The sequence below is a fragment of the Tachysurus vachellii genome, chromosome 14, assembly GCF_030014155.1.
Source record: "Tachysurus vachellii isolate PV-2020 chromosome 14, HZAU_Pvac_v1, whole genome shotgun sequence".
NCBI lineage: Eukaryota > Metazoa > Chordata > Actinopteri > Siluriformes > Bagridae > Tachysurus > Tachysurus vachellii.
In genome coordinates this window covers 22,253,102-22,274,817 of record NC_083473.1, presented here as the reverse complement: position 1 = coordinate 22,274,817, position 21,716 = coordinate 22,253,102, and the positions used below count along the sequence as shown (strand labels likewise).

General features: G+C 46.0%; 2 protein-coding genes across 3 annotated transcripts in view; both read right to left on the bottom strand.

Annotated features, from left to right (window-relative positions):
* Positions 1-5,078, bottom strand: part of LOC132856649 (neuronal acetylcholine receptor subunit alpha-7) — a 26,407-nt gene extending 21,329 nt beyond the window's left edge. Inside the window, exons 1-3 of the mRNA XM_060886277.1 lie at positions 5,067-5,078; positions 3,397-3,499; positions 1,985-2,124 (exon numbers count right to left, since the gene is read on the bottom strand). Coding sequence (XP_060742260.1) covers positions 1,985-2,124; positions 3,397-3,499; positions 5,067-5,078 — 255 coding nt within the window. The remainder of the gene's footprint in view (positions 1-1,984; positions 2,125-3,396; positions 3,500-5,066) is intronic.
* A 2,008-nt stretch (positions 5,079-7,086) lies between these two features.
* spg11 (SPG11 vesicle trafficking associated, spatacsin) overlaps positions 7,087-21,716 on the bottom strand; it is a 40,799-nt gene continuing 26,169 nt past the window's right edge. The window contains exons 26-41 of one of the 2 annotated variants that reach the window (XM_060886335.1): positions 15,572-15,772; positions 15,218-15,325; positions 14,239-14,407; positions 13,896-14,110; positions 13,460-13,609; positions 12,814-13,354; positions 12,469-12,614; positions 12,145-12,349; positions 11,768-11,902; positions 10,474-10,607; positions 10,153-10,260; positions 9,907-10,075; positions 9,675-9,751; positions 9,419-9,574; positions 7,626-7,777; positions 7,087-7,436 (exon numbers count right to left, since the gene is read on the bottom strand). In XM_060886335.1, the coding sequence (XP_060742318.1) occupies positions 7,256-7,436; positions 7,626-7,777; positions 9,419-9,574; positions 9,675-9,751; positions 9,907-10,075; positions 10,153-10,260; positions 10,474-10,607; positions 11,768-11,902; positions 12,145-12,349; positions 12,469-12,614; positions 12,814-13,354; positions 13,460-13,609; positions 13,896-14,110; positions 14,239-14,407; positions 15,218-15,325; positions 15,572-15,772 (2,847 nt within the window). In that variant the 3' untranslated portion in view covers positions 7,087-7,255. Of the gene's footprint in view, positions 7,437-7,625; positions 7,778-9,418; positions 9,575-9,674; positions 9,752-9,906; positions 10,076-10,152; positions 10,261-10,473; positions 10,608-11,767; positions 11,906-12,144; positions 12,350-12,468; positions 12,615-12,813; positions 13,355-13,459; positions 13,610-13,895; positions 14,111-14,238; positions 14,408-15,217; positions 15,326-15,571; positions 15,773-21,716 lie in introns of both variants that reach the window. The other variant, XM_060886334.1, reaches the window with a different exon arrangement.

Here is a 21,716-nt window from a genome sequence, read left to right as displayed (position 1 = left end):
AAAACATTAAAAAGAACAACAACAACAACAACCACCCTGCTTTAGAGTAGAAACACAACTGTTGGGGGCTACTGAGCCAATTGTATTGCTAGTTTTGATCCTCGCTGTGTCAATCGATATACCATTTAGTCTCTCTCTCACACACACACACACACACACACACACACACACACACACACAAAAATCATTCCCATGAGAATAACCGGTAATGAATTTGAGGAAAATCCTTACCTTTGGAAGCCTTGATCACCAGTATAATAAAATCATTATAATTTTAGAATAATAACATTATTTCTTATGTTATCTAATGACAATTCTTAATTAATAATAAAGTAATAGAAAAAGCAACTGTTATAATTCTGCTTTTTACACCCTTATTATAGCAAAGCAGTTATTTAAAACGACTCTTTTGTGTTCAGTCAAAACAAACACATTTGTGGGGTTTTTTCATATGCGGTTCAATTTACCCCCCATACAAATTGTGCCTAGCTTTCGTTTATTCGTTTACCACCTGGCTGTTTGCCTTTTCCTGTAATGTTGGCATTGATTTCTCTTAATAAAACCTTCACTTTAATCCCTCTGCCAGCCTGGCATGGCACAGACTCTAAACATACCACTATAAGGATGGGTTTTATAGCTCTAAAGACCATGCAATTGCCTCCAAAAGCAAACTGTTCTTGTGTTATTGTTGACACACGCCAGTAATTGACTTCGGGTGACATTCTATCTCTGTAAAAAAAAAAAAGCTTATTTGTACTATTATAGAATGACTCGTTATAGAAACATTAGAAACGTTACATCATACAGTACATCACAAGACTGGGGATTTACGGTGGGTTAATTGTGTCTAATCGCATTTGATTCAGTAAGACTTTGTGCTTTGTTGTGTTATCAGAGGACAGCAGCATCTCAACACAGCTGTGCCTACACACACACACACACACACGTCTACGGAAGAACGTCGGACGTGAAACCCCGAGGCTGGTAAATACATTCGTATGTATTAACGTGCGTAAGTATTCATTTCTGTATAAATGACTATATTACAGCTACTTATGTATTAGCATATACTGAGGGATACGAGATCTTCAGCAAAAGTACATTTGTGTATAGGAATTTTATTGCACTTGAATCGCACCTCATATAGAAAAGAAAAATAAAATATCGACATCACATGTTTTGCCATTAGATCATTAGATCCAGAAGTTTTTCTGTAAAGGGATTGATCACAGAGCTTCATTCATTTATTTGACCTTAATGAGCCAATTGATATTTGATGCTGTCGGGCTGTGTGATGATTCTCCATAGTGGTGGATTTAGTTCAGTGTTTGTTTCAGTGTTAATTAGTTCAGTGTTAATTTGTCACGTGTTTGGGTTCATGTCTTGTCTTCACCAGTATATAGTCACTTCTTTTCTCTTCATTTATTTCTGTTTTCAGTTCACCTTTTATTTTATTCACTCCATATATTCGAACTCTACATGTTTTATTCTCTGTGAAGAATTTTCCAATCTTTACCGTTTCAAATTTCTTCTCGTTACGAGCGAATGTTTGGATCGATTTAAAATTCGTTCGCAGTTTTCCGATGTTGTTTCGCCGGATTTTTTTTTGTAGACTGATCACATGGTACGAGTGTGAGACCTCATCCTTGTCAGGTTTGAAGTGAATCCAGAGCCTGAACTCATTTACATTCACGCTTATGGTAATTTAAGCAAAGCCCATCCACCTACCAGCATGTTTTTAAGAGGATGGAGGAAACCTGAAAGAACAAGTGAAACACCACACAGACAACAACTGAGCTTAGGATTGCACTGACAGAGGAATTGTTAGCTCTGTGGTTAAGTTGATAAACCACTGATTGGAAGGTTGTGAGTTCAAACCCCAAGGTCACCAAACTGCCACTCCTCTGCCTCCTGAGCAAGACCCTTAATCCTCAATTGCTCAGCTGTATAAAGTAGTGCGGCACAGAAACAGACGGCTACTCACCACATCCATGATCTGCATCAGGCTGAGACTAAAGTGAACTGTCAGGGAGTGAGAGTCGTTGTACACGGGCCTCTCTAAAGGATTATAGTTCTGCATGAGATCCTTATAAAGCCGCCGCTGGTGTTCTCCTTGCAAAGTCACTGAGGTCACAAATCCACAGCAGACATATTAAGATAGGAATGAAATCCAGACATGGACATGACATTTCTAAACAAAGTGACAAACACTGAACTGCAAACGTTAATAAATAAATAAATAAAACCAAACAGAATAATTTTATGTGAACAAGGTACATTTTCTTAACTCAAGGGACTTAACGAAGGTCATACAAATCAGACAAAGGCAGAACCCTAACCCTAACAACCCTAATTCTAGCCCTAGGATCATCTTCTTCAGTTAAGCCAGATGGCAACATATTGATTTGATGCAATTTCATCAAGCATCTCCTGTCTGTACACCGGTCCACATACACAATATATATATGGTTGACTCTAATTTATTAATTTTTTATTTTTAACTCTGTAGGCCTTCATATATTTTCTCATTTTCCTCTGTTTGTTGGAACTGAATTTGTAACTGCAAAGAGCTCAAAAGGTAAACGATTCGGATCTAGCGTGTCCACAGCACTACGCTCTCCGTAGATTTCACCTCTCCTCACTACAGTACCTTAGAAGGCAAGAACTAACCTCTAAAGATACAGGGTGCGTAAAAGCAAATCCTGTTATGTCCATATACGAAGAGTCGCAAAAGTGTTCGAACAGTGTTTTAAACTCATGGTATCTTAAGTACTGTATGTAACCTAGTGAACCAGGTATTAATGTATTCAACGATAGAGACATAAGCACTTCTGTACGTCGCTCTGGATAACGGCGTCTGCCAAATGCTGTAAATGGAAATGGAAATGTAAATGTGTTAGGAAGTTTAAAAAGCAAATATTCATATTAAACCATGAAACATCAGTCCTTCTGGGCTGTAATTGTAAATTGCCTCATCCCAGTGGGCACGGTAAAAAGGGAATAAGAAAAAAAACATACATACAGGCTTGAATTATATATAACAGTCTTTAGGTGTTTGTAGATCACTGCTGCTGGTTACCAGAGTTTTAAAAAAAAAATGAATGAATGAAAGAAATGTTTCCAAGAACAAATTGTGAGCATCACAAGGTGTCTTTTAATTCTATTTTGTAGGGTGTGAGCATCAATATCAGCTCAAAAACATATCGAAACAACTTAGAATTCCAAATAATCTATGCAACATTACTTTAAATATACCCTAGAACAACTGAATAACATGCACATGATATATATTTATATATTTTTCACCAAAATCTGCCTCCAGTGCGCATCATCCAAGGCTAAACCCGGAGACACAATTGCGCCTATAATAATAATAATAAAAAAAAAAAAACCTACCTTGAATCAGAAAGGCAGCAGTCACCAAATACACTGTGAAACGATTTATCGCCATTCTTATATCGAACTGTACCGTAGAGGTTAGTGTGGACAAAGAGGAACTCTGTGGAGGAGCACAGCGAACTCTACCGTGGCGCTTTTACGCGAAATGACAGAAGATTCGTCAAGGAATCGGTTCTTCATGAACGACTCTTTTAAATGATTCACTCCTGTTGTTTCGCAGAACCGACGAATAGAATCGACCAAGTGAATCAAACTGAACTGTAAGATAAATGAGACTATATTTATTTATTTATTTATTTATTTAACAGTCACAATATACTAGATGGGGGTGGGCACGGTGGCTTAGTGGTCCAGGGTTGGGGGTTCGATTCCCACCTCCACCTTGTGTGTGTGGAGTTTGCATGTTCTCCCCGTGCCTCGGGGGTTTCCTCCGGGTACTCCGGTTTCCTCCCCCGGTCCAAAGACATGCATGGTAGGTTGATTGGGATCTCTGGAAAATTGTCTGTAGTGTGTGAGTGAATGAGAGTGTGTGTGTGCCCTGTGATGGGTTGGCACTCTGTCCAGGGTGTATCCTGCCTTGATGCCCGATGACGCCTGAGATAGGCACAGGCTCCCCGTGACCCGAGGTAGTTCAGATAAGCGGTAGAAAATGAATGAATATACTAGATGCATATTAATCATCACATATACATAATAATCGCATCCCAGATTTATTCCCCCTTTGCTGTTATAATAAGCTTCAAATCTTCTGGGAAGGTTTTCTACCAGATGTTGGAGCGTGACTTTGGATTCATGTTCATCCAGGTACAAGAGCAGTAGTGAGATCAGACACTGATGTCGTAAGAACGCGGAGGTCAGGGGTTCAGTCAGGGTTCCAGTTCATCCCAAAGGTGTACGGTGGGGTTGAGGTCAAAGGGTCTGTGCGAGAAACTTGATTTTTTTCCACTCGAACTTTGGCAAACTGTCTTCGAATTGTTTTTGATCTGTTTAACAATTTTCTTGGTCATCGCACAATCCCGTGCATAACATCATAGCGTTTATATCTTACTCACTCTCTCTCACTCATTTTCTACCGCTTATCCGAACTACCTCGGGTCACGGGGAGCCTGTGCCTATCTCAGGCGTCATCGGGCATCAAGGCAGGATACACCCTGGATGGAGTGCCAACCCATCACAGGGCACACACACTCATTCACTCACGCAATCACACACTACGGACAATTTTCCAGAGATGCCAATCAACCTACCATGCATGTCTTTGGACCGGGGGAGGAAACCGGAGTACCCGGAGGAAACCCCCGAGGCACGGGGAGAACATGCAAACTCCACACACACAAGGCGGAGGCGGGAATCGAACCCCCAACCCTGGAGGTGTGAGGCAAACGTGCTAGCCACTAAGCCACCGTGCCCCCGTTTATATCTTATATAAACATAAAAGCCTTTCTATGGATGTGTGTCTCACAATGACATATCATTTACTTTTACACAGCATTTAGTAGACGCCCTTATCCAGAGCGACTTACATTTTTTTTAACTCATTTTTATACAACTGAGCAATTGAGGGTTAAGGGCCTTGCTCAGGGGCCCAGCAATGGCAGCTTGGTCTACGTAGGAATCGAGCTCATAACCTTCCGATTGGTAGCCCAACACTTTAACCACTAGGTTACCACATCCCACATGTCGAATCAAATCAGCAAGCAAATGGTAGGCTAATTTCAGTCATGGGGGCTTAGATCTATTGATTTGAAGGTAATTTCTGCTCCTCACCCACTCACCAGTAATGAAACGATCCTCATGGAGCCACGGGGCCTCTGTTCCCTCTGCCGAGCCAAAAATCACATCGCACCGCTCTGAGATCACTCATTTGGGCTCCCCGTGCAGAGAAAGGCAATTCAAACACACATTCTCTCAAAAACAGCGTGGGTTTTATCACAAGTAAAGCTAATTGTCTGCGAAATAAATTTCTAAACTCTAAATTCACAAACATGTGCTTTTGAAGCTCATAAGAGATCACGATACCTCTAGATACAGCTGGATCGTATTCAGAAACAACAATTTCACATAGAAGAACCTCTGAAGACACCATGAGCGGCAAGTTAGCTTGCATTGGTCTGACAAATATACTGTATACAATACACTCAATGAGCAGTTTATTAGAAGCAGCCTACATATCTATACATTCATACGGCTTCGAGCCAACGGCTTCGAGTCACGTTCACGGCAAACATCAGAACGAAGAAGTTGCTGCTTACATACAGTAGATCTCTTACATAGTTTAGTGCATAGGTTAGATTGGAAAGGAAGTCTACAGTAACTTACTGTAAATGAGTATTAATTACAACTATAGTGAGCAAAATGCAACATGTCAGACATTTAGGCAGATTGATTACAAGAGCAAAAGACCGCATCAAGTACCACATGAACCTGAAGCTATTATGGGAACAGAATCAACAAAAACTGGACAGCTGAAGACTGGAAAACCGTCGTCTCGTCTGATGAATCTTTGTTTCCGCTCAGGCACCTCGTGTAAACGGTCCAGGCTGGTGGAGGTGATGTGGAACTTCCATGTTCGTTATTGGATACGAATCCAATAGAACAACTTTGGCATGATGTAGAATATTCTTAGATACGGACGGAGCCACGGAAGGACGGTTGTCAGGACAACATGGAGCAGAATCTCAAACAGGGAAGCCCTAATCAATATTACCTATTGAATATACTGTATACAAGCATTGACCGTGACCCGAGGTAGTTCGGATAAGCGGTAGAAGATGAAGATGAAGTTTCGAATTAACAGAAACATCTGACATCGTCGTCCGACCATCGCATCCGTGTTCGGGGGTCTTCAAAGATATAGACACTCACAAATTAACGTTACAATAGACAACATTGTGTCGTCATATGCTGTAGCATTAAGATTTCTCTTCCCTAGAACGAAGAGGCCTAAAAGTGTCTCACGTCACTCGAGCACTAGAGTCTGATCTCATTAATGGACTTGTAGCTGAATGAACACATATCCACAAAACCATGCACCAAAATCTAGTAGAAAGGGAGAATAAATCTAAAATGGGATGTTCAACAAGCACATAAAGTCTGTGTGTGATGGTCAGGTGTCCACAAACTTTTTTTTCATTGTAATCCACTATTGAGCTATATATAAAATCCCAAATAATTTTATTTGCCATGATTAACAAAATGCTGATAGGATATCTCATGGATCTACATCATGTATATTTTTATGACGGATCATGTAAGAAATACATTCATTCATTCATCTTCTACCGCTTATCCGAACTACCTCGGGTCACGGGGAGCCTGTGCCTATCTCAGGCATCATTGGGCATCAAGGCAGGATACACCCTGGACGGAGTGTCAACCCATCGCAGGGCACACACACACACTCATTCACTCACGCAATCACACACTAGGGACAATTTTCCAGAGATGCCAATCAACCTACCATGCATGTCTTTGGACCGGGGGAGGAAACCGGAGTACCCGGAGGAAACCCCCGAGGCACGGGGAGAACATGCAAACTCCACACACACAAGGCGGAGGCGGGAATCGAACCCCCAACCCTGGAGGTGTGAGGCGAACGTGCTAACCACTAAGCCACCGTGCCCCCCGTAAGAAATACAAATGAATAAATTTGAGTAAATAAATACACAACAAAAAATACACCACCAATAAATGAGCGACGTTAGATTTATTCACTTATACATGTACATTTATATTCAGATCCATAATATTACATAATTCATTCATAAAGTTATATATTAAGGCTGAAAAAATACTGCTAAAGTTTGATATATAGTTTCATTGATATTTCACATGAAAAGTGTTGAGATGAAGTGAATCAGCTGCTCAGTCGGTCATTAAGGTAACTGCTCGTTTTGGAGTCCTGTAGAAGAGTGTTGGCGACATCACGGAAGTTATGATCGTAGGCCAGTTTGTAGTGGGTGTAGACATTTTCACAACTCTGCAGCAGCTTCTTCAGGTTCTGACTCACGGCGTTCGGCGGCTTGTTAACGATCAGCCTTTGGGGTTGGGTGGGGAGGGGGTGGGGGTGTAGAGCGAGAGAAACAAAAGTTAAATGAAAAAACAAAAAAAAAAAAAATCTAAAGTCTCAGTGGTAAATATCGCAAATTTCTGTTTTCTTCTTGCTCGAAAAAAAGTCTTCCAAGAAAACAAGAATTGAGTATTTACTTAAAATAATTGAAACTTACTTTTTAGAGATTTCTTCAAACAGGCTGACAGGAAGTTGTCTTTGCAGTTTAAACTCTTCCAGGTAAGAGAAATCACCTTTCAGAATCACCTTCTGATAAAGAATCTCCGCCCAATCCGGACTGTAGTCGTACGCCTCGGCGACTATAAACGTCTAACGGCACAAGACAACAAATTTCATAGCACTTAAAGGTGCGGTGCACGATGTTTGAAAGCCAATGTTGACATGTGAAATCACCAAAACAAACACGCCCCTAACCCAAATGGGCGTCACCCCTGTTTTGATAGCTCCGCCCCCACACGTACATACCTAACCCAGGCAACTATTACGGCGGAACCTGCTGGGGCGGCTGGACGAGGGGACATTTTTATCAGTAAATGAACACAATGAGTAATACTATGGTAATACAAGTGTGTTTTTGTAGTACTGTGTGTTGTAGCGTGAAAGGTTTAGCTCCGTTTCACGCCGAAGACGACGTTCGACACCTAGAACCCGAGGCAGAGGTAACGGCAGGTATCCGCCATGTCAGTGTTTCAATCGCTTTCTGCTAATGTCACACATGAGCACTGAACACTCTCTCCGCCGCATATTGACAAGACACACCCCTTTATGCTCATTGGCTACACATTTGTTTTGTTATGTCGCCCCGACTCCTTTTTCTGAAGCATTTTTCAAACATCGTGCACCGCACCTTTAAAGAAATGACTACACACTTTTGATGTTCGTTTGTAAAACATCTATAATTGTTTCTCTCTTTTGCTTCATTTTAACGTTCAGAATTCTTCCCTTTGCGTGTGTGTGTATATATATATATATATATATACACACACACACACACACACACACACACACACACACACATATATACACATACATATATACACACACACACACGAGAATAACATGCTATGGTAAAATTAATACATGGCCACATAATTCTATTCATTAACACAATTAACTGTAGTATTTAAAGAAAAACAGCTAATTGTTGATATGAAGAATTTTGGGAGATATTTGTTTATTTAACATTTTTTTGGGGAAAAAAAAAAAGTCTCCAGTTTTAAAAATTAACTTCAAGAGGAAAAGCTATTATAATGTAATTGATAGCAGGAACTAACTGTAATTGTAATTGGGTAAAATATTAATATCTTGTTCATTAATAATTTAAAATGTCTAAAAACTCTGTAGAGATCGCTATGGTATAAAAACACTACGATGGCGTGGTGGTGGAAACAGTAACCACCCTGTCATTTATTATTTTCCTATAACAGCAACCCCATAGTGTTTTATTTCTTACGTGTCATATTAGTATATTAATTCAATTCATTTTGTTTGTACAGAGATTTTAACGATTGAAATTGTCTCAAAGCAGTTTTACAGAAGTATAGAAACAGAATAAAAAAAGTTATCGTTGATCTCTAATATCTATCTATCCCTAACGATCGAGCCTGAGGTGACGGTGGTGAGGAAAAACTCCCTGAGATGATATGAGGAAGAAACCTTGAGAGGAACCAGATTCAGAAGTGAACCTCATCCTCATTTAGATGACACAGGACAGGAAGTAATGTCAATGTGATGTAATATAATATAACGTCCTTTCTACAACAGTTTATAGTCCAGTGGAATTGTAGAACCCGAGAGCTCCTGAGGAACAGATTAATTTCTGAGTTCGTTACAGACTTAAGACTAATTCATTCCTTCTGAAGTCTACAAATGTTTACTTATGAAGACCCGAGAACAAAGCTCAAATATCTAAAGCTAAAAAAAAAAAAAACTGATGAGTAAACAGGAGACCTGATAACACCGAGGGAGAGCCATCACGGCACCGAGTAGTTCTGATGGCCGGAGATTGACGACACGAAGGTCCTGTCCGTGATTGAGGAAGTGAAGCTGCAGAGCGACGAGTTTTGCCATTTTTACACACCTCAATGCCTGTCGCATACAGGAGTCCTAAATGGACACAGAAAACACACACACACACACACACAATCAGATATATCCACAAAAAAAGGTACCCAAGTCTAAGCAAAGCTTACAGATCAACTAATACCTTTGAAAAACTTTCTGCAGCATCTTTTAGCAAGAACAGGACCTTCTCTAAGGCAGTTTTGAGCTCTGGGGTAACAGCTGATATATGAAAAATAAAAAAAAAATACAACAAACGTGACAAAATAAAACACAGTGTGAATGATATTTCATAAAATATTTTCATCTTTTAATCGCCAAATAACGTGCGTATATTCTGCTATAGGTTTCGTATCGATACCACAGGCCTCGCTTACCCCATGGCTGAGACTCGATAAGTTTGAGCTGTGTTCTTGCAGCTCCTTCGTGATTCTCGCCGATCTCTCTGCGCATGCTAAAACAAAGAGCCACCATGTTGTATTTCTCACTGTCACCCGGCAGACAGCGCTTAATGTAATCCAGTAGCGCGGTCTTTAATCTCGTGTTCTGTAACACAAACGCACAATCACACAAAGACGAAACACACGGAGACGAGGACGAGTCGATGACGTTGTCCACTTTACCGACTCCACTTTCTTTCTCAGCAGCATCTCAAAACGATGGTTCTGGTTCAGAAGGTCAAAGATGTACGTCATTTCGTTGTATCTTCCGATACCGGTCAATAATCGGACCTGAAAAACGACAACAAAAAAAAAAAAAACTCTTTAATGAGCAAAAAAATTGACCTCGTTGCTATTACACAAAACGGACACATAGCTGTCAAATAAAAATTCCAAGAAACACGAATTTGAGCATTTTATATACATTCAGCTTGTTACTTTGAAAAAGAAAAAAAAAACAATGTGTACAATGTTTGGCTACAGAAAATAATAATGGTTTCTCACCAGCAGTCCATATCTCTCCCCGTGGGCCAGATGTGTGTGGCTGAGGTGTCTGGCTGCTTGTAAGACCTTGACGATGCCCTCCATGTTACAGGTGAGACTGAAGCAGTCATGTGCCAGGATAAGCAGCTCCACAGCTACAGGAAACACACATCACGTACAGTACTCAGAATTTTACACACTGCCTTAATATCTAACACTTAAAGGTGCGGTGCACGATGTTTGAAAACCAATGTTGACATTTGAAATCACCAAAACAAACACGCCCCTAACCCAAATGGGCGTCACCCCTGTTTTGATAGCTCCGCCCCCACACATACATACGTAACCCAGGCAACTATTACGGCGGAACCTGCTGGGGCGGCTGGCCGAGGGGATATTTTTATCAGTAAATGAACACAATGAGTAATACTATGGTGATACAAATGTGTTTTTGTAGTACTGTGTGTTGTAGCGTGAAAGGTTTAGCTCCATTTCACGCCGAAGACGACGTTCGACACCTAGAACCCGAGGCAGAGGTAACTTCAAGACAACAAGTGGCACAACACAACAAACATGGTATCCGCCATGTCAGTGTTTCAAGCGCTTTCTGCTAATGTCAGACATGCGCACTGAACACACTCTCCGCCGCATATTGACAAGACACGCCCCTTTCTGCTCATTGGCTACACATTTGTTTCGTTTGTCGGCCCGACTCGGTTTTCTGAAGCATTTTTCAAACATCGTGCACCTCACACCTTTAATCACAGCATAAATCACATGCGAAATGTCAACCGTGTGCCTCAACCTAAACCCAAAAAAAAAAAAAAAGACGCTCTTGCAAATTTAGCAAATTCTGCAAACGCAAGTTGCTTCCAGACCGATATTTAAAATGACTTTTATCGAGACGACAACCAGCCAAACGTGATGTGTGTGTACTGTGTATGCAGCGAGGTCACGATCAAAAACAACTGAAAATCAGTTGTTGGAGTTTAAAACTGGAAATAAATAAATAAATATAGAAAAATGAAGAAGAAAAAATTAATTAAATAAATAAATAAAATTTAATTCAATATTTGAAGTCAATTTAAAATCTTTACTATTAGGTCACTAGTTAAATAACTACATATAACTGCACACTAACTGTAGATATCGCAAAATTGTTCTACGATTATTACCGAATAACTAAAGGGTCGCAATTGCTACTGAATCTGACGTAAAGCAACCAGTCCATTAAATTCCCCAGCTGGAACAACATCCCTGTTTTGGTGCTACATAAATGTGACTGTAATGCCATGTATGTACATGTGCAACTTACTGCATCCCAGTTCTGCCAGGGAGACTGTAGGGATGATGTCCAATAACTTGATGCCCACCAAGTTGGGGTCACCACACAGTTTAGCCAGTTGCAAGAAGGCATCTTTACCTTCGGAAGGACTGTATATAAGCCGCTCTGCTGTAAAGTCAGGAAGTAATAAGCATCACATGTAACGTGAAATCAGATAATACTCAAAGTGGGATTTTTTCCCCCCCATTCCCCCCAAGTTTTACATCCTTATATAGCCGATATTACGATATAAGCTTTTATTACAAATCATCAAGGCAAGTCCAAGTAGTCCAGGACCTAGGGTTAGGGTTAGGATTGTACATTGCAGTAGCTGGATAATCTCAAAAATACATAATCCAAGTTGTTACCGGTCTCTCTGTCCTGTGAGGAGGCCTGTAATCCATCCAACACTGTGGAGGTAATGAGCTGAGCTACAGAGTCAGGCTGTAAACCCTGCACACTAATAAAAGCCTGTGCTTTCTTGAAGCGTTCAGGCTGATGGGACAAGAGAACTTTCCGTAGCACAACCTCTGGCTCTTCAGACGAGATCTCACGGTAGGAACAACGCAGCTCCTGAATGGAGAAAGCAGGTAAGATACATTTAGGTATACAACTGTGTTACATACGGCGTTGGTGAGACGATATCTAGATAAATTCTTTGACTAACAGAGGCATCGGAAATTATACTGTACCTTGGAGAGCTCGTAGAGACTAAGGACCTGCTTGCAGTAGCTCTTGCCGTGACGGCACTGGTCTACTAAGAGCTGAAGCTGGGAGAGAACCTGGTCTTCAGGTGAGGAAACCACCACAAAAGAGGATAGACTTCCTGTGCTGGAGCCTGAAGGGAAAAGAAACAAAAGCAGAAGACAAGGAATTAATTATTAAATAGAGTTCGATGTTTTTGGCTGTATTCGGGAATCTCGTTGCTGACAGGTTTTCCCAGGCCACCTCACGTGTAATGCTAGTTTTAGTGAAGCTGAGAGTTTTAGTTCCACACAACAACGACATTTTAATCAGTTTAAACACAATATCCTTACAGCTAGGCAAGCTTCTCCTGTACTCTTGGTCAAAGCCGAGAAGTTCCTGCAGTCCCGGTTGGATTTCTCCACAGGCCAAACCCCGGCACTGCAACACCAGCCATACATCTCTGTGCATCAGCTGAAAATATCGACACACTCGACTCGCTTCGTGAACGCTTCCGTCGTCCAACAGTTGACCGATAAGAGTGGACAGTGCCTTTCGGTCCTCCTCTTCTAGCGAGCAACTCTCCTCTGTCGTTGGAAGACTGTCAATGTTCAGATATGCTTGATCATCCAAGATGGCCATTTTGGAAAAGGAGTATTCTTTGAGGAGGGCGTCAAAGGCATCCGGTCCAGTCGCTGGAGTGAACAAGCTCTGCTGCTCCAGGGCTGTGGTGAGGACCATCCGGCGGATTCGCCATTCCCACTGCCACTTCTCCAGCTCGGCTAAACGTTCCAGCGCAGGAGGGCTGCGCTGGCAAAGCCAATGAGCAGCTAAAGCCAGCAGAAGGCATCGCTCCTGTATCTGAAGTAGCTCTGTGTCTCTCTGAAGAGGACACTGCAAAACAAATCAACATTTTGGAGAATAAGGAGAAATGCAGCAATATACCTGGAAGTATATAAATATATATGAACTAATTAAAGCAAGTTAATTGAATTTGACCTCTGCTTGGGACAGAAAAAACTGGCAGGCTGATTCTGCTCCAATGCAGTCCGCCTTAAACTGCTCTTGACATTTCTTCCAGAAGGCCAGACGCGTCTCCTGTCTTTCCCACTGACGTGACGCCTTCAGCAGCTTTAGATCCCTCAACAGCTTCAGGTGGTGACAGAGAAAATGGTAAAAACCTTTACATGAGCTGTACACCGGTGGTTAATAGAAGAAAAATAACCAGAATAATAATACTTTATTACAAAATTATAACATTAAGTCCATAATCATAACTAGATCGACAAGCAAACACAGGAAATCAGAAACTGAGAAAGAAAAACAGTAAGGTCTCCATGTACTAGACTTATGTGTCATATGTGCATGCAATCAGACTCCAAATCAACCCGGAACCGAAATCCAATCAAGATTCCTCATGTCTATATTCTCTCACCTCATTTATTATCAGGCGGTCAATAGGCAGCCCTGCCAGCTCAGCCACTTTCCTAGCCTGACAGAATAGAGCAAGGTCCTGCAGTTCCTCCAGCATTCTCTGGCACTCCCTCTGCAGGTTCTTAGTGGTATAGTTCTCCAGAAGGCATGGGGACAGAGGCACTGGGGTATCAGCCAGGATTTGGCTCAATTGGCTCAGCTTTTTAAAGTCAGGCCCTTGATGAATAAGACAGGAAGGCGTTGTGGGTCCGTTAGAATCTTCAGTTTAATTCGGCACGCGTTCTGTTTCGTTCGAGTGTGTAGCATCACAATGTAGTTCTCGGTGTGTTGATGCTAATGCTTACCGTTCGATTTAAGCATACGCTCCATATCCGCTAGTAGCTGCAGCAGCCTGCACAGCTCGTACTGCGTGCTGCATTGCTGCAACAATGTGAGGAGCAGCACCGAGGCCTGGGCTTCCACCCACTGAACTGGGAAACGCTCCGATCCCAGGACGCTACCGCTGCTCCTCAGCTACAACAAAAAGGGAGAAGATCATTATGTAGCCATGAATCAACATCTGTTTATATTTCAGTGAAGATATCCCTGCTCGATTCAGCTCACTCGCCTTAAAGGTGCGGTGCACGATGTTTGAAAGCCAATGTCGACATCTGAAATCACCAAAACAAACACGCCCCTAACCCAAATGGGTGTCACCCCTGTTTTGATAGCTCCGCCCCACACATACATACGTAACCCAGGTAACTATTATGGCGGAACCTGCTGGGGCGGCTGGCCGAGGGGATATTTTTATCAGTAAATGAACACAATGAGTAATACTATGGTGATACAAATGTGTTTTTTTAGTACTGCGTGTTGTAGCGTGAAAGGTTTAGCTCCGTTTCACGCCGAAGCTGATCCTATATTAACACGGGTCCTACTTCTTGCCTTATCGTAAGCCTTTTTTCGCTTTTTGTTTTTATCCGCCATGTCAATGTTTCCATCGCTTTCTGCTAATGTCACACATGCGCACTGAACACTCTCTCCGCCGCATATTGACAAGACACGCCCCTTTCTGCTCATTGGCTACACGTTTGTTTTGTTTGTCGGCCCGAATCAGTTTTCTGAAGCGTTTCTCAAACAACGTGCACCCCACCTTTAAGGTGCACAGAAAAGCACCGATTACTCAATTTACTGACTCACGAGATGCAATTTAATTTCTAGCATAAAAAAAGGCTAACGCTGTAACAACAACAACAAAAACGAGTGCACAACTGCTCCTGGCTTTATAATCCTGTAAGTGTAGTGAAGTAGGGGGTCATTAATCCCCCTTAACCCCCTCACTTTAAGCAGACATTTCTGGAACTCCTTTAACTTGTCTTTAGCCCCTTGATAGTTTTTGTGGTCGTAACAGAGCTCATACATCTGCAGCATGTGGATGAGGGGAGATTCCTAAGTGGAGGAAAGGAAAGAGAGGTCAGGCGGTTGTGTATAAAAAGTAATCCACACAGCAACAGGTTTCCACTGATAATTAAAAGCAACGATGCCACAAACGATTGATAAAAGGGTCCCGTTAACAATATATAGCATAACAGGTTATGACACAAACATTTATCCTACTATGCAAAAGAATTTATGGAGAACATGAAAGCCTCCAACAAGCTCTAATATCAGTGGGAATATATCAAAGTGCCGAACCCTTTGAAACAGCTGGAAGCCACGAATCAGAGGTCTGATCTTGCACCTCTGTAGAAGGGTCTTCCATAGGATTGACAGGTCATAAAGGTTCCATGTGTGGTGGCCAGGACTTTCCATCACATGAGAGGTGGCTTCCTGGGCGACGTCGTCGTCGACGGAAGTCAGGATCCATACACACAGGCACTGTAGTAGGTCAGCCTCCTGTCAATCATATTAACACATGATGCTTAAGTCAGACTATATTAGTCTGACTGACGGGGTGACTGACTGACGGGGTGACTGACTGGGGGACTGACTGTGGGGGTGACTGACTGACTGTGGGGGTGACTGACTGACTGACTGACTGTGGGGGTGACTGACTGACTGTGGGGGTGACTGACTGACTGACTGACTGTGGGGGTGACTGACTGACTGACTGACTGACTGTGGGGGTGACTGACTGACTGTGGGGGTGACTGACTGACTGTGGGGGTGACTGACTGACTGACTGACTGACTGTGGGGGTGACTGACTGACTGTGGGGGTGACTGACTGACTGACTGACTGACTGTGGGGGTGACTGACTGACTGACTGACTGACTGTGGGGGTGACTGACTGACTGACTGTGGGGGTGACTGACTGACTGACTGTGGGGGTGACTGACTGACTGTGGGGGTGACTGACTGACTGACTGACTGTGGGGGTGACTGACTGACTGACTGACTGTGGGGGTGACTGACTGACTGTGGGGGTGACTGACTGACTGTGGGGGTGACTGACTGACTGTGGGGGTGACTGACTGACTGTGGGGGTGACTGACTGACTGTGGGGGTGACTGACTGACTGTGGGGGTGACTGACTGACTGTGGGGGTGACTGACTGACTGACTGACTGTGGGGGTGACTGACTGACTGTGGGGGTGACTGACTGACTGTGGGGGTGACTGACTGACTGTGGGGGTGACTGACTGACTGACTGACTGACTGTGGGGGTGACTGACTGACTGACTGACTGACTGTGGGGGTGACTGACTGACTGACTGACTGACTGTGGGGGTGACTGACTGACTGACTGACTGACTGACTGACTGACTGACTGACTGACTGACTGACTGACTGACTGTGGGGGTGACTGACTGACTGACTGACTGTGGGGGTGACTGACTGACTGTGGGGGTGACTGACTGACTGACTGACTGTGGGGGTGACTGACTGACTGTGGGGGTGACTGACTGACTGTGGGGGTGACTGACTGACTGTGGGGGTGACTGACTGACTGTGGGGGTGACTGACTGACTGTGGGGGTGACTGACTGACTGTGGGGGTGACTGACTGACTGTGGGGGTGACTGACTGACTGTGGGGGTGACTGACTGACTGTGGGGGTGACTGACTGACTGTGGGGGTGACTGACTGACTGTGGGGGTGACTGACTGACTGACTGACTGACTGTGGGGGTGACTGACTGACTGACTGACTGACTGACTGTGGGGGTGACTGACTGACTGACTGACTGACTGACTGTGGGGGTGACTGACTGACTGTGGGGGTGACTGACTGACTGTGGGGGTGACTGACTGACTGACTGACTGACTGTGGGGGTGACTGTGGGGGTGACTGACTGACTGACTGACTGACTGACTGTGGGGGTGACTGACTGACTGACTGACTGACTGTGGGGGTGACTGACTGACTGACTGACTGTGGGGGTGACTGACTGACTGACTGACTGTGGGGGTGACTGACTGACTGACTGACTGTGGGGGTGACTGACTGACTGACTGACTGTGGGGGTGACTGACTGACTGACTGACTGTGGGGGTGACTGACTGACTGACTGACTGTGGGGGTGACTGACTGACTGACTGACTGTGGGGGTGACTGACTGACTGACTGACTGTGGGGGTGACTGACTGACTGACTGACTGTGGGGGTGACTGACTGACTGACTGACTGTGGGGGTGACTGACTGACTGACTGACTGTGGGGGTGACTGACTGACTGACTGACTGTGGGGGTGACTGACTGACTGACTGACTGTGGGGGTGACTGACTGACTGACTGACTGTGGGGGTGACTGACTGACTGACTGACTGTGGGGGTGACTGACTGACTGACTGACTGACTGTGGGGGTGACTGACTGACTGACTGACTGACTGACTGTGGGGGTGACTGACTGACTGACTGACTGACTGACTGTGGGGGTGACTGACTGACTGACTGACTGACTGACTGTGGGGGTGACTGACTGACTGACTGTGGGGGTGACTGACTGACTGACTGTGGGGGTGACTGACTGACTGACTGTGGGGGTGACTGACTGACTGACTGTGGGGGTGACTGACTGACTGTGGGGGTGACTGACTGACTGTGGGGGTGACTGACTGACTGTGGGGGTGACTGACTGACTGTGGGGGTGACTGACTGACTGTGGGGGTGACTGACTGACTGTGGGGGTGACTGACTGACTGTGGGGCTGACTGACTGACGGTGTGGCTGACTGACTGACTGTGGGGGTGACTGACTGACTGTGGGGGTGACTGACTGACTGACTGACTGTGGGGGTGACTGACTGACTGTGGGGGTGACTGACTGACTGTGGGGGTGACTGACTGACTGTGGGGGTGACTGACTGACTGACTGACTGACTGTGGGGGTGACTGACTGACTGACTGACTGACTGACTGTGGGGGTGACTGACTGACTGACTGACTGACTGACTGTGGGGGTGACTGACTGACTGACTGACTGACTGACTGTGGGGGTGACTGACTGACTGACTGACTGACTGACTGTGGGGGTGACTGACTGACTGACTGACTGACTGACTGTGGGGGTGACTGACTGACTGACTGACTGACTGACTGTGGGGGTGACTGACTGACTGACTGTGGGGGTGACTGACTGACTGACTGTGGGGGTGACTGACTGACTGACTGTGGGGGTGACTGACTGACTGACTGTGGGGGTGACTGACTGACTGACTGTGGGGGTGACTGACTGACTGTGGGGGTGACTGACTGACTGTGGGGGTGACTGACTGACTGTGGGGGTGACTGACTGACTGTGGGGGTGACTGACTGACTGTGGGGGTGACTGACTGACTGTGGGGGTGACTGACTGACTGTGGGGGTGACTGACTGACTGTGGGGGTGACTGACTGACTGTGGGGGTGACTGACTGACTGTGGGGGTGACTGACTGACTGTGGGGGTGACTGACTGACTGTGGGGGTGACTGACTGACTGTGGGGGTGACTGACTGACTGTGGGGGTGACTGACTGACTGTGGGGGTGACTGACTGACTGTGGGGGTGACTGACTGACTGACTGACTGACTGTGGGGGTGACTGACTGACTGACTGACTGACTGTGGGGGTGACTGACTGACTGACTGACTGACTGTGGGGGTGACTGACTGACTGTGGGGGTGACTGACTGACTGTGGGGGTGACTGACTGACTGTGGGGGTGACTGACTGACTGTGGGGGTGACTGACTGACTGTGGGGGTGACTGACTGACTGTGGGGGTGACTGACTGACTGTGGGGGTGACTGACTGACTGACTGACTGTGGGGGTGACTGACTGACTGTGGGGGTGACTGACTGACTGTGGGGGTGACTGACTGACTGTGTGACTGACTGACTGACTGACTGACAGTGTGACTGACTGACTGACTGACTGACAGTGTGACTGACTGACTGACTGACTGACAGTGTGACTGACTGACTGACTGACAGTGTGACTGACTGACTGACTGACAGTGTGACTGACTGACTGACTGACTGTGTGACTGACTGACTGACTGACAGTGTGACTGACTGACTGACTGACTGTGGGGGTGACTGACTGACTGACTGACTGTGGGGGTGACTGACTGACTGACTGACTGTGGGGGTGACTGACTGACTGACTGACTGTGGGGGTGACTGACTGACTGACTGACTGTGGGGGTGACTGACTGACTGACTGACTGTGGGGGTGACTGACTGACTGACTGACTGTGGGGGTGACTGACTGACTGACTGACTGTGGGGGTGACTGACTGACTGACTGACTGTGGGGGTGACTGACTGACTGACTGACTGTGGGGGTGACTGACTGACTGACTGACTGTGGGGGTGACTGACTGACTGACTGACTGTGGGGGTGACTGACTGACTGACTGACTGTGGGGGTGACTGACTGACTGACTGACTGTGGGGGTGACTGACTGACTGACTGACTGTGGGGGTGACTGACTGACTGACTGACTGTGGGGGTGACTGACTGACTGACTGACTGTGGGGGTGACTGACTGACTGACTGACTGTGGGGGTGACTGACTGACTGACTGACTGTGGGGGTGACTGACTGACTGACTGACTGTGGGGGTGACTGACTGACTGACTGACTGTGGGGGTGACTGACTGACTGACTGACTGTGGGGGTGACTGACTGACTGACTGACTGTGGGGGTGACTGACTGACTGACTGACTGTGGGGGTGACTGACTGACTGACTGACTGTGGGGGTGACTGACTGACTGACTGACTGTGGGGGTGACTGACTGACTGACTGACTGTGGGGGTGACTGACTGACTGACTGACTGTGGGGGTGACTGACTGACTGACTGACTGTGGGGGTGACTGACTGACTGACTGACTGTGGGGGTGACTGACTGACTGACTGACTGTGGGGGTGACTGACTGACTGACTGACTGTGGGGGTGACTGACTGACTGACTGACTGTGGGGGTGACTGACTGACTGACTGACTGTGGGGGTGACTGACTGACTGACTGACTGTGGGGGTGACTGACTGACTGACTGTGGGGGTGACTGACTGACTGACTGACTGTGGGGGTGACTGACTGACTGACTGTGGGGGTGACTGACTGACTGACTGTGGGGGTGACTGACTGACTGACTGTGGGGGTGACTGACTGACTGACTGTGGGGGTGACTGACTGACTGACTGTGGGGGTGACTGACTGACTGACTGTGGGGGTGACTGACTGACTGACTGTGGGGGTGACTGACTGACTGACTGTGGGGGTGACTGACTGACTGACTGTGGGGGTGACTGACTGACTGACTGTGGGGGTGACTGACTGACTGACTGTGGGGGTGACTGACTGACTGACTGTGGGGGTGACTGACTGACTGACTGTGGGGGTGACTGACTGACTGACTGTGGGGGTGACTGACTGACTGACTGTGGGGGTGACTGACTGACTGACTGTGGGGGTGACTGACTGACTGACTGTGGGGGTGACTGACTGACTGACTGTGGGGGTGACTGACTGACTGACTGTGGGGGTGACTGACTGACTGACTGTGGGGGTGACTGACTGACTGACTGTGGGGGTGACTGACTGACTGACTGTGGGGGTGACTGACTGACTGACTGTGGGGGTGACTGACTGACTGACTGTGGGGGTGACTGACTGACTGACTGTGGGGGTGACTGACTGACTGACTGTGGGGGTGACTGACTGACTGACTGTGGGGGTGACTGACTGACTGACTGTGGGGGTGACTGACTGACTGACTGTGGGGGTGACTGACTGACTGACTGTGGGGGTGACTGACTGACTGACTGTGGGGGTGACTGACTGACTGACTGTGGGGGTGACTGACTGACTGACTGTGGGGGTGACTGACTGACTGACTGTGGGGGTGACTGACTGACTGACTGTGGGGGTGACTGACTGACTGACTGTGGGGGTGACTGACTGACTGACTGTGGGGGTGACTGACTGACTGACTGTGGGGGTGACTGACTGACTGACTGTGGGGGTGACTGACTGACTGACTGTGGGGGTGACTGACTGACTGACTGTGGGGGTGACTGACTGACTGACTGTGGGGGTGACTGACTGACTGACTGTGGGGGTGACTGACTGACTGACTGTGGGGGTGACTGACTGACTGACTGTGGGGGTGACTGACTGACTGACTGTGGGGGTGACTGACTGACTGACTGTGGGGGTGACTGACTGACTGACTGTGGGGGTGACTGACTGACTGACTGTGGGGGTGACTGACTGACTGACTGTGGGGGTGACTGACTGACTGACTGTGGGGGTGACTGACTGACTGACTGTGGGGGTGACTGACTGACTGACTGTGGGGGTGACTGACTGACTGACTGTGGGGGTGACTGACTGACTGACTGTGGGGGT